The 16,873-nt window shown below is 39.8% G+C and overlaps 1 protein-coding gene across 1 annotated transcript in view; it reads right to left on the bottom strand.

Annotated features, from left to right (window-relative positions):
• Positions 1–4,827: 4,827 nt before the first annotated feature.
• Positions 4,828–16,873, bottom strand: part of LOC103506731 — a 36,637-nt gene continuing 24,591 nt past the window's right edge. The window contains exons 3-4 of the mRNA XM_026821717.1: positions 7,167–7,329; positions 4,828–4,991 (exon numbers count right to left, since the gene is read on the bottom strand). Coding sequence (XP_026677518.1) covers positions 4,832–4,991; positions 7,167–7,329 — 323 coding nt within the window. The 3' untranslated portion in view covers positions 4,828–4,831. The remainder of the gene's footprint in view (positions 4,992–7,166; positions 7,330–16,873) is intronic.

Here is a 16,873-nt window from a genome sequence, read left to right as displayed (position 1 = left end):
AGTTTGAGAAGCACTGGTTAAGACGATTTCCAAAAGGTCTTATCGTCCCGAAATCGAAGAGAGAAGGAGGACAGGATAGGAGAATGCCAGCCGTTTCGAGAACGAATCTGACCTGTTTAGGATAAAATCTGCCCCAGATGAGAATTTTCTTTTCTAATCTGTTCTCTACCATTCTATTCTATTCTATTCTATTATGTTCTCTTCTCTTCCATTCTATGCCATTCTTTTGTCTTCTCATCTGTTCTGATTCTGGCCCATTCTTTTTTTTTTCTTCTTCTTCTTTTTTTTAACAGGTTCACAACTTGAGTTGTAGTTTTATTTTTCTTACATAGGTAAATATGTACACAATTTACAAGAAAAAGTACAAGAACTACCTACACTGACACACTACACACTGGTTACACTCTGTACACACCGCTTATACTCTATACAGGTTTTATTCTAATCTACTGATTCGATTCTATTCTACTTTACCTTATTCCTTGTCACATTTCCTATTTTGCCCTATTTTTCCCAGTTGTATGTATTATTCTTTAACCCATCAAATATACGAGACCTTGTTTAGACTGCTGGGGTAACTTTTCAGTCCTATTCGGGCAGGATAAACAAGGTATATTCTATTCTCTTCTATTCTATTTTGTTATTACTAGTATTCTAAGAGAGAAGGAAGACAGGATAGGAGAAAGCCAGCCGCTTCGAGAACGAACATTATCCCATCAGGATAAAATCCGCCCCGGGCGGGAACCGAAACCGCGGCCTAGCGCTTACGAGGCAGACGCACTACCAACAAAGCTAACTGGGCTGGCTCAATGTGATTTTAAACTAGGTTTAAGTTTCAGAAGCAATCTCATTGGTTGAAAAGTTTGAAATCGACCAATGAGATTGTTTATTCCAAATGTTAAACTACAACCGAGTTTAAACTCTAAGGTTTTGTTCATCAATAGCATTTATCAGGCTGTTAAAGTTATTGGCTTGTTAGCATTTGACAAATGTGTTTTAACTGGCCGATAATTTTAACAGCCCGATAAACGCAATTAATAAACCGAACCTAAATGTTCGTTCTCAGAACGGCTGGCTTTCTCCTATCCTGTCTTCCTTCTCTCTTCGATTTCGGGACGATAAGACCATAGCAGTTACAGTTCCCTCTGTCAAACTTCTTAAAAAAAAAGAAAAAAAATCAGGCTGTTAAAGTATTGGCTTGTTAGCATTTGACAAAATGTGTTTTACCTGGCCGATAATTTTAACAGTCTGATAAACGCAATTAATAAACCGAACCTAATTTTAATGTAATACGGGCCTTAAGTCCTGATAGATTAACCCTTTGGCTTTCACTCTGAATGAAAAATGAAGACCCAGAGTACCCAGACATAAGAATAAAACAAAAAGTGACACTCCATCAAATTTGAAACTCCGACAATGGAACAGTTGCGCTTACTTGGGTGATGTTTCAAAGTCATAGAGCAGGAAAAATGAAGACCAACGGAATGTTTCTTTTTCTTCTACGACTTCTAGATCCCGAGATAAATCGATTTAAAAAATACTATAGTAAATGAACTTTGACGTCACGGCATACGCTCCAGTAGGCGATGACGTCACATCAAATGTCCCGAGCAAAGCACCCTCGCAGGCAAGACATTAATCTGTTTAGGCGCACGCATTTCTGCACAATTCATGCTTGTGCGCATACGTTTCTGCGCATCTCCTGAAGTCTGACGTCAGAGTTCAGGACTCTGACGGAAAATAAAAATTAAATTTTCGACCTTTTACATTTATTTTTTCGAAGTTTTGACCTCAGATTCGGATTTTTCACAACTTTTTACATAGGAATCGACCATTTATTAATATTTTTTACCCATTTGCAACTGCTCCATTAACAAAGCAGACTTTTAATACAACTTATCAAAATCTGTACTAAACTTGGATTCGGAAAATCAAGTACTTTGGAGAGTTTGGACAATCTAGTACTTTTGTTTGGACAATCTAGTACTTTTGTACGTGCGCTGGAGATGGCATCAAGCAGAGGTGCTGGGAGGAGAGGGGGAAAAACATTAATAATTTTATGTTGTAAAAAAGCTGTAAAAAAATAAAAAAAAAGTAAGAGGCTCGAAAAAAGGGCTCCTCAAAATTCGAATTTTGCGTAAAATTTTTGGCTTGAAAAAAATACTACAAGTACATACATAATTTAAAAAAGTTCAGTCTTGAAAAAATAGGGCACACAAGTGCTGAAAATTGAAAGTAAATAAATAAAAAAAGATTTGTAATAAATAAATAAAGTAAGACTAAGGAAGAAATGGACGGAAATAATGTCTGTCTGACGGACGGAATCTGTCTAGAAAATTATCTAAAAGTTGAAATTGTTCAATAATTTTATTCAGTGTTAGTGAAAGTCAATAATGAAATGGAAATTCAATTCAAATTCAGTAAAAAAAGCATTTGGAACGTTTTTGATTTGTGTTTTGATTTTTTTACTTCCTAAACTTTTCGATTGAAATTCAAATTTTAAATATAGGGAAAAAGAAAATTGAAAATACTGAAATTGAACGAAAAAAATATTCAAGTTTTTCGAACGTTCATTCATTTTGATTTTATTACTTCCTCATTTACTTCCCTCAAATCGTTTTTCCCTCTCCTCACACAGAGTCGGTCGTTTCAGCAATGATATCCTCAACGTTAGGCGCGGTTTTTTTCGCCACCGGTTTCTCAAGGAGAATATCCTTCGCCCAACTCCAAGGAAATGCGGCGCTCAAATTTTCCGGCATCGCGCGAGCGTCGTTCTCGGTGGGTTCGAGAACCTTCGTATTTCTCAATCGGGTTTTTTCGTCTTCTCCCGAACGCGCCACGATCGCGTTGTCCAGTCTCTCGAGAGCTGTCGGGGAAGCTTCGTTGATTTTCGCGCTCGCTTCGTTAATCTTCGTGGGCGCTTCGCTAGTTTTTGCTTCGGGTGTCTTCGCGTCTTTCTTTCCGACCTTCGGGTCGGCCTTAACGATGATTTGTGCGTCATGTATCTCACTCAGCCCTTGCTTTAAATGATGTGTGTTGTTCATTATGTTCCGGATAGAGTTGATGATATTCTCACTCGTCTTGCTGTGGAGATTGATGGTTGTCGGGGTTGGGGCTGGCACTCCCGCCTTAACTTTCTCAGCGTTACCTTTAGGCAGCTCGTTAGATTCGCCCTTCTTAACACCCTCCGCCACCTTGGAAGATAATTCTTCCAAAGATTTCCTTTCTTCTTCCGTATCAAAGTACTCCGTTGTAGCCACACTGACGTACTGCTCGGTGGTGCGTCTCAGCTCATCCAAAGGCTTTCTGGGCATCCCATCCCCTCCAGTTTTCTTGTAGAGGTTCTTATTAATCCCAGCCGGCTTGGGCACCTTTCCCTGCACGGACTTCATGAGGCTTTCTTTCAACTCCATCCGGTTGTTGGCAACTTTCGTCTCTCCACTTCTTTTCGGGTCCTTCATATCTTTCACGGCATCTTTGACAAGATTCCCATCTTTTGGGGCTTCCGCCTCTCCACTCCTTTTGTTGAGGCCCTCCTTGAGACTCTCCTTCGCATCTTTGGGCGCTTCTTCCGTTTTTTTCGCGGCCTCTTTGGACTTCTCCTTAATTGGCACAGTCACTTCGGGAGCCGAACCTTCAGTGCGGGACACCTCTTCATCGACGACCTTCCGGTAGTTGTTCAGAATGCGCACGTAGTTGTTTTCGTTGAAGTAGTCATCGCTGGAGGTTTCCTCATCGGTGGAGGATTCGGTGACGTGTTCGTTGTAGAAGTGGGCTGTGGAGGAGAAGGTGGAGGATGGGTAGGCTGTGTTTCTAGTAGGGAGGGGGGTAGGTCCTGGGGGCCCCGCGCCTTTGAAACTGCCCCGGGCCCCGCGGGGGGCTAATCCGGCCCTGGTCACGGTCAGGTTTTGCTGAGTATAGGTACCAGCGTACCAGTCTACCGTACCGGTGCAAAATGTTCCGTTACTTTTTTTTTGAATTTCGGATACCCCCAGGCTATTACCGAACTGAAGTTACTGACGTGTTACATGTGTATTATGTATGTTACAAGTTACAGTAAAATTATGTAGTACCTACCTAGAATAAAGTTGATAAGTACTGTTTGAATTTACTGGGGGGTGGAGTAGAGACGCGTGTTCGAGGCTGAGGCGGTGGATTTGTTTCTGTGGAGCAGACGAAAGAGGGGTGGTTAGAGATGAAATTGAGTAGACAAATTGATTTTATTTTTATTTTTTAAGAGGTTTAATAGAGGAAACTGTAACTGCCAAGGTGTTATCGTCTTGAAATCAAAGAGAGAATAATAACAGGATAGGAGAAAATCAGCCATTCTGAAAGCGAAACTGTTTTTTTGGCTGGCTGGCTTTTTCCTCTCCGACCTTCTCTTTTCTTTTCTTCTCCTTCGGTACGATAAGACCTAGGTTGTTACAGCTATCGTCTTGAAATCAAAGAGAGAATAATAACAGGATAGGAGAAAATCAGCCATTCTGAAAGCGAATCTGTTTTCCTGGCTGGCTGGCTGGCTTTTTCCTCTCCGACCCTTCTTTTTTCTTTTCTTCTCCTTCGGAACGATAAGACCTAGGTTGTTACAGTTCCCTCTATCAAACCTCTTCAAAAATAAAATCAAACTTTTTTTCCTAAAAAGCTTAACCCATTGCCGTCTATCGCCCGTCACCATTCCCCAAATTCCCATTGACCCTTTGATACCCAGTGTCCCAATTCGTGTACGTTAAATTCTCACCTGCTTACCCCTGACTGGAAGAAACCGGAATAGACCCGTAGTTGTAGTAGTAGCATCGGGTCTGCTCACAGATAACGTTAAATTCTCACCTGCTTACCCCTGACTGGAAGAAACCGGAATAGACCCGTAGTTGTAGTAGTAGCATCGGGTCTGCTCACAGATGAAGTCCTTGATACTCGTACAGTCTTCGGTGTCCCAGATTAGGTCCGGAGATTTGAGTGCCACGCATGCGTCACTGATTCCCGAGTCCAATCTGAAATTAAGAAAAGTCCCAATTAAAGCTCTGAAAGCACTCGAATAAATGCGTCAAAGTTATTTTAAGTCAGCGGCGCGGCCATTTACTGAGAAGAATGGGTCTCGATTGGTCTCAATCGAGCAACTGGGTTCCGAAGCTCCAATACTTATATCAAGAAGATCTACCCTTTAATAGTGTCCCAGATTAGGTCCGGAGATTTGAGTGCCACGCATGCGTCACTGATCCCGGAGTCCAGTCTGAAATCAATGCGTCAATGAAAGTCAGTTTGCAAGCCTACTTAGCTTGGAAGGGATACACAAAAAGTCCAATCCGAGGCTTAGGTGTAGGGGAAACATCCCTAAAGGATGGGCTAGGCTTCTACGAATCTAGTTTGGAAGGTATTTTTTGGCCTGAATTTTAAGATAAATCATTATTGGGACTTATTTGAACCAAAAATCACCAATCAAAATTAATTTTCCTTATTTATTGTCCGAAGCTAACCAAAGGTATAGCAATAGAGTCTGGTGGAGGGGCTTTGTTCATCGACCTGTCCTATAGGACAGAACGATAATGGTTATGTATGTATTTATTGTCCGAAGGACATGGAAAAAAGAAAATTTGAATAGACCATAACTCCGGCCCTGGTTGTCGGATCGAGCCCAAACTTGTACAAAAGTACTAGGTGTTTTATGGCCTTTGATATGATCTCATTTGAGAAGGTGCGGCTATAAAAGAAGGTCGGGGAAGTGCTTTCATTAGAAAAAATAATAGGAAGTAATAATCCCTTCAAAAATCTCGAGAATATTCTGGCAATGTTGCCAAACGTTGCAACTCACCTCTTCTTCCTACCCAACGGCATGGTGCCAAGGTTTACCAGGCGAGCGCCTTGACCACTACACCACCGAGGTAGGTGGATAAATCATTAGTGGGACTTATTTGAACCAAAAATCACCAATCAAAATTAATTTTCCTTATTTATTGTCCGAAGGACATGGAAAAAAGAAAATTGGAATTGACCATAACTCCGGCCCTGGTTGTCGGATCGAGCCCAAACTTGTACAAAAGTACTAGGTGTTTTTAGGCCTTTGATATGATCTCATTTGAGAAGGTGCGGCCATAAAAGAAGGTTGGGGCAGTACTTTCATTAGAAAAAATAATAGGAAGTAATAATCCCTTCAAAAATCTTGAGAATCTTCTGGCAATGTTGCCAAACGTTGCAACTCACCTCTTCTTCCTACCCAAAGGCATGGTGCCAAGGAGGGGCTGATTATCTTCCTGGGATTTCATCAGATTGAACGTGGCGTTGAACGGCAACCCTGTAGACATCCAGAGAAACATGTCCGTACCGATCCTGTTGCCAGATGTCCAGAAATCGTACTTGTTGTAACCTGGGGAGAACAAAAATAGAGGCTTGATAAAAACGAGAGGAAATTTCGAAAAGAAATGGAAATGCTCTGATAGACTGACACCTCAACTGGAGGCCACCTTCCAATAACTTTTGGGGAACGGAGACATTTTATCAGTTGCTTATGGGAATACCTCTGAATAATGGAAACTCCCAACCGCGGACACTTCTTTTCTCTCATATATTGGGGTTATAAAAATGATCTGGCTGGGGGACTTTATACAGGGAGGATACCAGCTTGAATTCCCCTTGCTACAGAAACACCAAAACCAAATTTACTGTCATCCCAAAGAAATCACCCTGGTTAAGACTGATATAGAGGCTGACGAAAAACGCCGACCCCGTCTGTACACGGGAAAAGGCGAAGAAGAAGATGGTTATAAAAATACGATTATAGGATTATTGGAATTTTTAGACTGTAGATATTCATTATTAGACAAAAGTATCTATCTACAAAGTTACATATACTTTGTGACCTCAAAACCTAAAAAGTCATTTATTATGAAGTTATGATCCAAACGTAATTCCGGTCAGCTCATACCTGATTAGAAATTAAAAATTAAATCCGGACCTAATTGAAATTCTGATCAGCCAAATAACCTACTGTCCTGCTTACTTGGAAAAAAAAAAAAAAAAAACAAAACAAAACAACTGTGTTACCGTTGTATATATGTACTGTATCTAAGCAACGCCAACGCAACGTTGCATGTGGTTTGTCACACGCTTGCTGAATCAAAACACAGACCTGTGGGTACTTTTTTGAGCTGTTGCCAAACGTTGCCACTCACCTCTTCTTCCTGCCTAGAGGCATGGTGCCGAGCAGGGGCTGATTATCTTCCTGGGATTTCATCAGATTGAACGTGGCGTTAAACGGCAACCCTGTAGACATCCAGAGAAACATGTCCGTACCGATCCTGTTGCCAGATGTCCAGAAATCGTACTTGTTGTAACCTAGGGGAAGGAAAGAATAGAATAGAATACACCACGTTTTTGTTGGAGGGAACATAATATCATACAGGAACGAAACCTCCAAGTAGATTGCTGCCAGCCTAGTTACTGGTTAGCTTAGTTGCTTAGTTGGTATCGCGTCTGCCCTGTAAGCGCTAGGTCAAGGGCTTGATTACAGCCCGGGGCGGATTTTATCCTAAACAGATACCCAAGGTTCGATCTCGGAACGGCTGGCATTCTCCTATCCTGTATTTTTTTTCTCTTCGATTCCGGGACAAGAAGACCTCAGCAGTTACAGTTCCCTCTATTAATCTGGGACTTTTGCACAGGGGTTAGTGTCCTGAAGAAGGGGTCAAAACTCCCAACGAATATCATTTTCAGCATGCCTGTTCCTGGACCTCTCGTCCAATACGACAATGGTTAAGGATTTAGAAGCTCAATATGCAGGATTTAAGAGCTTACTATGCACCTTGATGCATTATAAATGCATCTGAATGACACCCAACGTTCAGTGGTTAGGGGTTTAAATGTTCAGTATGCAGGATTTAAAAGCTTAATCTTTCTTTTACAATAGTAATAAAAAGGTATAAGGGACGGACTATTGTATTCGCTTCGGTGTCTGTCTGTCTGTCACTCTGTCTGTTCCCATAGAAGGACTTATCCAAACGTGGTCGACCTATTTATTAAAGGTCTTTTTACCAGGAACACGAAAATGGTGGTGCAAATTTTGTCCAGAAAACCATAAAGTCAAAAAACCAAAAAAGTTACCAGGATCACGAAAATGGTGGTGCAAATTTTGTCCAGAAAACCATAAAGCCAAAAAACCAAAAAAACCGGTTTTTATGTTGCTGGCCAATAACGTCAGTTCGATATGTGAACACCCTGTAGATTTAAGAAGAACTTTATCCTGGCTGGAACTCACAAGATCATGATGATTGTGATAGAAATGGGTAATCGATTATGTGATTATGTCAAGTATAGCGGTAACTTCCATGTAGGTAACGCATTTTTTATTGTACCTACTTTGGTTTGTCCATCAGTTTGTTTGTTGTATACTGGTCAGTGGCCAGAAATTGGTTCAAAATGTCTGCTTCTTATTTTTGGATTATCTTTCTGGCCAGGAATATAAATTCTTTTCGATCATTTGGTCTGTCTGTTTGTTGTTTGGTTTGTTTGTTTGTTTGTTTGTTGGTCATATTGTACTGGTCAGGAATTGGCTCGAAATTTGCTGCTTTTTATATTATGTTGCTGGCCAATAATGTAACTACAATCTTTTCGATCATTTGGTCTGTCTGTTTGATTATTGAAGTTTTGGAACAAAAATTGCGGCTTTTATATTGTTGACCAATAAAACACTTTGGTTTGTCGGTCTCTTGGTTTGTTGGTTGGTTTTAATGTACAATGTATAGGTACTAATCAGGAATTGGCTCAATTTTCTGCGCCAGCCTAGTTAGCTTGGTTGTTAGCGGATCTGCCTTGTAAGGGCTGAGTCGCGTACTATAAGACCTTGGCAGTTACAGTTCCCTCTGTCAAATTTCTCGGAACATAAGACCTTAGCAGTTCCCTCTTTGAAACCTCTTTTAAAAAAAATAAATAAAAAAATAAAAGAGGTTTGACAGAGGGAACTGTAACTTCTAAGGTCTTATCCCCGAAATCGGAATAGCCCATCAGAAAGCTACAGGCAATGGCCTCGAACCACGACTTGTCCATTGTAAGGTCAATGATAAACCGCCACCATATCATGCTCTATTAATATACAGGGTGTTCAAACGGAATTCGAACTGATCTGTTTTTCTTCTTTTTTTTTTTAAGAGGTTTGACAGAGGGAACTGTAACTGCTATGGTCTTATCGTCCCGAAATCGAAGAGAGAAGGAAGACAGAATAGGATAAAGCCAGCCGTTCCGAGAACGAACATTATCCCATCAGGATAAAATCCGCCCCGGGCGGGAATCGAACCCGCTGAAACCTCTTTGGGGGGAAAAAAATGATAGGAATTCGCATACTGCCTCTAGGTCACATGAAAGGATGTACCAAAACAGGTTTGCTAAGCAAAACATAAGTACATACCGATCACGGTCAGGGCCGGATTACCCATAAGGCAGAATGACAGACTGCCACGGGCATGACTACTTGACAAAGACAATGAAAATATCGAAGGTTATAGCTGTGATTGTGAATATTATTATGATGGCGAGGATTATTCTAGAAAAATTATGAAGATAGCCAAGATATACCTACATATAATTAAAGTACTCAAGTAAGCGTAAATATAGGTAAGTAGGTATATAATAAATAGGTAAAAATATGTATAGCTACCGATTTATGCAATAAAACAAAGACTTGGCATATAGGTACTTTGGTACTCCAGATTAGAGCCCTAACAACGTCAGAAAAAATGGAAAGTAATTTGTGTTGTGAATACCTAATTAAATAACCAAAGGCCAGATTAAACTTCAGAACTTTGAACTTTCAACTTTATTTTAGAAAGACACAAAACTCAAATTACACAAAAATCAAACGCTATTACGACGCACAAGATTCACACAAAAAACAAGCGGCTATCTCCGCCATCTTCAAAATTATAATCAAAACAAGAAATGAAAAAACCTCCTCCGTACGGTGCTGCGCTCTGCGGCAATATTCGATACTTTTTAGCATAGATAACTCTACAATTTGTATGTTGATTGTCCAATTTCAATTCAATTTATTTTTATTGTACATAATATAACATTAAAAATACAACATTTCAATGAATACAATTGTACAACGTCAGTTAGAAAAGAAAAGAAAAGAAAAAGAAGGAGAAAAAAATAAAATAATATCTAAAAATTAACTTAACCTTAGTGGTGTTAAAAATATATTATCTAAATCTAAAAAGTGAAACATTGTTTATCAAGTTACATGATTTTTTGTAAAATCCTCTTTGAAAGCATTATCCCTGTATAATATCTCTAGTAGCGCGGTCAAACTTTTTTGACTTGGCGGGGCGGAGCGCTACCGCGCTCCTTAATTTACATGTCACTGGCCATCAATTTACCTGTGAGGATCAAATTCCACGTTTCGTAGATCTTAGCCGCTACGCCACCGAGGCAGGCATTGCAATCATGGGAAAAATAAACGAACAAATAAGGAGATTCCCAAACAAATAAATGAACATCGGGGTAATTATGCAGAAGTCACGTCCGTGGAAAAGAAAAAGCTCCTTTTTGTATTTGACCTAACCCTATAATAACACTAATCACTGCTCTAATTGTGAAAACTCCTTCTTGCGTTTAACCTAACCCTATAATAACACTGGTCACTGCCTGTTTGTGCCAGTTCCTTTGGTAGCAATATTCCACGGACGTGACTTCTGCACAAGTACCAAAATCGGTTCTTTTCAATTTGGTCCACAAGCGGCCCAAATCCTCTATTTCACTTGAGGCTATTACCACTTGATTAAATTTCTTTCGATCTTATTTACAACCAAACATCCTAAACCAAATAGGTACGTATTCTATCCAAACCAAATGGTTAGTTCACTTGAGGCTATTACCACTTGATTAAATTTCTTTCGATCTTCTTTACAACCAAACATCCTAAACCAAATAGGTAGGTATTCTATCCAAACCAAATGGTTAGTTCACTTGGTTAAATTTCTTTAGAACTTTATAACCAAACATACAATAGTCACCGTCTATCCAAAACAAATGTAGTCTCATCTAAAGCCAAATCGAATAGGTAGTCTATTCTCGTGGTTTTGTACCAAATGAATAGGTTGAAGAATTGAAGATGTACATATTCTATTATGCGAACTATTAACACGTTGTTAAGATAATCGTAAACAGGAGGGCGCGGGTTCAATCCCAGCCGAGGCATGGAAATTTATCTCCTTTTTCTCCACAGGCGCTTTGATAGCGTAGCTTGCTTGGAGGGTTGTCTGCCTTGTAAGAGTAAGCGGGTTCGATTTCCGTCCGGGACGAACTTTACCCTTAACAGATAAGGTTCGTTCTCGGAACGGTTGGCTTTCTCGTTTCCTCTCCTTCCCCTCCTTCTCTTTGATTTCGGGACCATAAGACCTCCGTTTTCAGAGTTCCTCCATGAAACCATTATTTTTTTCTCTCTTCTTCTTTTTCAAGGGGGAAAAACAAACGAACGTTTACCTTCATACTTTTACATCAATGAGTAGCATTATGTTCAATGTTGGTTTCCAACTTGAAAAGTTACGCGCGACTATGAGCACTATGACAGTTATTCAAGTGTCCGCGCGACTGTCACAGTCAAGTGCAGCTCGCTCGAACCTGGTGCGTTACTGACTGGATGACAACTTGACATCCTGTGTCTGAACCGGTTTACATAGAACAAACAATGCCCTGTGTCTTCTCTTGTTAACATCTCAGACAATACGTACTGGGTCTCTCTCTAAATAATAACTAAGTGTTACTTATTATTTGTCTGGCTGGGGCAAGTTAAACAGGGAGTAGACTATCTTGGTCTGGCTGGGGGACTTTAAACAGGGAGGTATAAAGAGCCTCTCTAATGCTAATTCCATATTTTTTTAATAATTATGAAATTTCAATAAAATTATCATTAGTCTGTCTGGGGGCTATTGAACAGGGAGAATATCTGCCTGAATTTCTCCTCTTTCTGAATAAAAGGAACACTTGGTTATTTATTTATTTTAGACTGCCTGAGGGACTATAAACAGGGAGTAGACTAGTCCCAATTTCCTTATGTACTTCGACTATTTCTGAATAGAAGAAATAGACACTGACTGCCAACTATTACATCTTGAAATAATGAATCTCCTTAGACTCTTCAACGGGTAAGAAGAAAAGGTTAAATAATCTTGAAGTCTTCAATGACCAGAAGAAAATAAATTAGCTGTGAATAACCGCATACATGTGACTGAAGGTTTAGACGTAAGTGAAGTCTATGCCCAAGCTGGAGGTTCAGACGTAACTGAAGTGTATTATTAATACATAGAGAAGCTATTCTTAGCTATCCATTTAGTTTTGAAGTTTGAATGCCTAAGCGCACCTAATGAGCTTTGTCAAGACAAAAAAAAAGAGGGCAAGAAGAAAAGGTTAAATAATCTTGAAGTCTTCAATGACCAGAAGAAAATAAATTAGCTGTGAATAACCGCATACATGTGACTGTAGGTTTAGACGTAAGTGAAGTCCATGTCCAAGCTGGAGGTTCAGACGTAACTGAAGTGTATTATTAATACATAGAGAAGCTATTCTTTGCTATCCATTTAGTTTTGAAGTTTGAATGCCTAAGCGCACATAATGAGCTTTGTCAAGACAAAAAAAAAGAGAGAGAGAAAGAAAGAAGGAGGAAGAAGAAGATGACTGAAAGAAGACATAAAAGAAGAAGACAACGAGGAAGAAGCAGAAGAAGAAGGAGGAGGAGGAGGAGGAGGAGGCTGAGTTGGAACTTCTAGAGTAGGGCTGCTCAACCTACGGTCAGCGCGGTCATAAATTGGAATCTCTGAACGAGTGGTCACAAAGGAGAAGAGAAAACAGCAAAAAAATCTTCGTTTCCTGGACTAAAGGTGTAGTACGGGAAACGAAGAATTTTTGCTGGACAAAAATAATGTAGTCTGGGACTTTTGCACAGGGGTTAGTGTCCTGAAGAAGGGGTCAAAACTCCCAACGAATATCATTTTCAGCATGCCTGTTCCTGGACCCCTCGTCCAATACGACAATGGTTAAGAATTTAGAAGCTCAATATGCAGGATTTAAAAGCTTACTATGCACCTTGATGCATTATAAATGCATCAGAATGCACTTGACACCCAACGTTCAGTGGTTAGGGGTTTAAATGTTCAGTATGCAGGATTTAAAAGCTTAATATGCTCTATAAATGCATAATGCACTTGGGAGCCTGCACAATGCACTATTGCAGCCCACACATTCGTTGAGGGGCATCCGTTTTATATTCCCATGATGGTCGGGACCATAAAACAATGCATGATGTTCGCTTTATGACAGCACCAAAGCTATGAAGGAGTGAGAAGTTTTATTATAGAATATAATAGAATTGTGTTTCAGTCATGGTCGGAGGCCAAACCTTAAAAGTCTGCCTGAACTTTTCAGCCTTAACACTTTCAATGCCCGTGAATACCTTGAATTAAATATCATCCGTAGGTATTTATCATCAAAGACCTCTATTATCTGTTGACTGCAGGAGACTACAATCATCATGGAATATGCTTTGGCAGCCAGGGCGTTGAAGTATTTCCTTGGCAAATGGTGGAAAAACTTCAAATCTCGAAAAGAAGAACACAAGTTGTGTCCCAGATTAGGTCCGGAGATTTGAGTGCCACGCATGCGTCACTGATCCCGGAGTCCAGTCTGAAATCAATGCGTCAATGAAAGTTAGACTCGTATTTATGAACAAGAATGATCGTTCTTAGATCAGTCTCACAGTGCAATAGTCCTAAATTAAAATGGACGCGGCACACAAGGGATCAGGAAGAGACCGCCTTAACATAATAATAAAATAGATCAGTCTCAAGTCAAAATTGACCAATCAAATGCCTTGAGACTATGCTGAGCACGAACTTAAGAGCCAGCATTTTGTTCATAAATATGGGTGTTAGTTTGCAAGCCTACTTCGCTTGGAAGGCATACACAAAAAGTCCAATCCGAGGCTTAGGTGCAGGGGAAACATCCCTAAAGGATGGGTTAGGCTTCTACGAATCTAGCTTGGAAGGTATTTTTTGGTCTGAATTTCAAGATAAATCATTAGTGGGACTTGTTTGAACCAAAAATCACCAATCAAAATTAATTTTCCTTATTTATTGTCCGAAGGACATGGAAAAAAAGAAAATTTGAATAGACCATAACTCCGGCCCTGGTTGTCGGATCGAGCCCAAACTTGTACAAAAGTACTAGGTGTTTTATGGCCTTTGATATGATCTCATTTGAGAAGGTGCGGCTATAAAAGAAGGTCGGGGAAGTGCTTTCATTAGAAAAAATAATAGGAAGTAATAATCCCTTCAAAAATCTCGAGAATATTCTGGCAATGTTGCCAAACGTTGCAACTCACCTCTTCTTCCTACCCAACGGCATGGTGCCAAGGAGGGGCTGATTATCTTCCTGGGATTTCATCAGATTGAACGTGGCGTTAAACGGCAACCCTGTAGACATCCAGAGAAACATGTCCAAAAATGTTTCGGTACGGGTCTATGGATAGGGATGTTTGCTCATAGATACACCCCGGTATCCTCAGGTTTACAGTTTGTGTTGATCTCTGAGGCTCTGAGCCTGCTGGGAGACGGTTCGGAGACGGTGTAGGAGCACGCTCAGAAATCCACAAAGTCTCGGGAAAGTCCCTTATGAACGGTTTCAATTGTCGGTTGTCTCATGTTCTGGGTACCGGGTTAAGTGATGAGAAGACTTAAAAATAGGAAAAGTCAACGAAAAAAGAAAATCGATCCAAGTATAGCCTAACCCAGTACATGACCAAAACCTCAAGCACGAATACAGTACACAATGATTCATGACTTGGCTTGGGCTTGAACCAACAAACCTCCAAATCTGGAGCTCACCGCGCTAACCACGACACAACTAAGATTCCTCCTATGTACATACGAGTGTACACGAAACTTGGCCGTTTCGGCATGTGTAAGATGATTCAGATGTGAAAATACATGTATGTAATGTACTTATAAGATGGATGGTGGTCAGCTCCCATGGCGTAGTGGTCACTGCGCTCGCCTTGCACGCGGGAGACCCGGGTTCGATTCCCGGCGGGGTCAAGAAATTTGTATCATGCAAATGATTGATTCCGTGACTGGCTGTTGCGGGGCCCACTCAGCCTCGTGAGGAAAATGAGTAGCTATGACAAATAAATGCGCATAGCGACCGGTGCCAGCATGGTAGGTAAACACTGGATTTTAGGATTATTGAAATATTGGGAAAACCCTACAATGCTGCAGTGAGCACCAAAGTTGTGATATAATAACACAAAGAAACTGCATTTACATTATCAAAATCTGTACTAAACTTGGATTCGGAAAATCAAGTACTTTGGAGAGTTTGGACAATCTAGTACTTTTGTTTGGACAATAAAGTACTTTTGTACATGCGCTGGAGATGGCATCAAGCAGAGGTGCTGGGAGGAGAGGGGGAAAAACAATAATTTTATGTTGTAAAAAAGCTGTAAAAAAAATAAAAAAAAGTAAGAGGCTCGAAAAAAGGGCTCCTCAAAATTCGAATTTTGCGTAAAATTTTTGGCTTGAAAAAAATACTACAAGTACATACATAATTTAAAAAAGTTCAGTCTTAAAAAAAATAGGGCACACAAGTGCTGAAAATTGAAAGTAAATAAATAAAAAAAGATTTGCAATAAATAAATGGGGGGGGGGGGGGGGGTACGTGAGATTAAATCCGGGAACCCAAGGGGTACGCGGGCGAAAAAAAGGTTGGGGACCACTGGAATAGAATATGCCTTGTTTATCCTGCTAAAAAACCCCTTCACCCCAGCAGTCTAAACAAGGTCTTATGTATTTTATGGGTTCGACAGCATAACACATAGGTAAGGTTTGCACCAAAAGCTCTTGTTTAAATTATATTATAAAAAAACCTAGGATCAGCTTTTATTTTGTGAGTTCTCCAGGTCAACGACCTTCGACTTCACTTGAAATTTCTGAACTTAAATAATATGTTGTAACCTTGTGGAATTTTAATCGGGAATTTTAATTAAGTAGGTAATACTTAGTCCGATAGATAATTGAGCTATTGTTAATTAAAATGATAATGAACCGAGAATAATTAAAATAATAATTATAGCGGTAACTACTTGGAGAGGTAATTAAGGAGTCCGTCTTTACAAGGAAGTTAAAAGTTCTCACAATAGATATCGGTAACTTAACGATATACATAGGTAACATTCACCTGTATACTTGAACTTGGGAGTTAACTTTGAGTTAAGTACGTACAGTAGAACCTCGATTATTTTAACTCATTGGGACCGGGGGTAGTTGAAATGAACACTTTCTATGATCTTTTCCTCTGATAAGATAGGACATCCCTTGAAAGATAGAAAAACATTGAATTTTGAAGTTGAAATAATCGAGGTTCTACTGTAGTGAGTACATGGGTATATAAATACCAAATAACAGTAACTACATAATTATGTAGATAACATTTATTTAATTCATAATTTTTCATTGTAATAAATGGTTATGCATAATCTTAGCCCTGAATTTATTTTAGTAACATACCTACAATTAACCTTGTAAAACCGTGTGAATTTATTACAACCCATTTTTACTTTCCTTATCCTATAGGAAGGAAAGTAGGTAATGTCATCGGGTCAAAATTTCGATGGTCAGTTTTTAGTGCCGAAACACGCTTTGAGGTCCCTAGAGCCTTCCATCAGTTTGTTTTGTTGTATACTGGTCAGTGGCCAGAAATTGGCTCAAAATGTCTGCTTCTTATTTTTGGATTATCTTTCTGGCCAGGAATATAACTTCTATCTTTTCGATCATTTAGTCTGTCTGTTTGTTGTTTGGTTTGTTTGTTTGTCATATTGTACTGGTCAGGAATTGGCTCG

The sequence above is a fragment of the Diaphorina citri genome, unplaced genomic scaffold (assembly GCF_000475195.1).
Source record: "Diaphorina citri unplaced genomic scaffold, Diaci psyllid genome assembly version 1.1 scaffold257, whole genome shotgun sequence".
NCBI classification, from domain to species: domain Eukaryota; kingdom Metazoa; phylum Arthropoda; class Insecta; order Hemiptera; family Psyllidae; genus Diaphorina; species Diaphorina citri.
The sequence above is the reverse complement of the archived record's forward strand: the minus strand, read 5'-3'. Positions and strand labels throughout refer to the sequence as shown.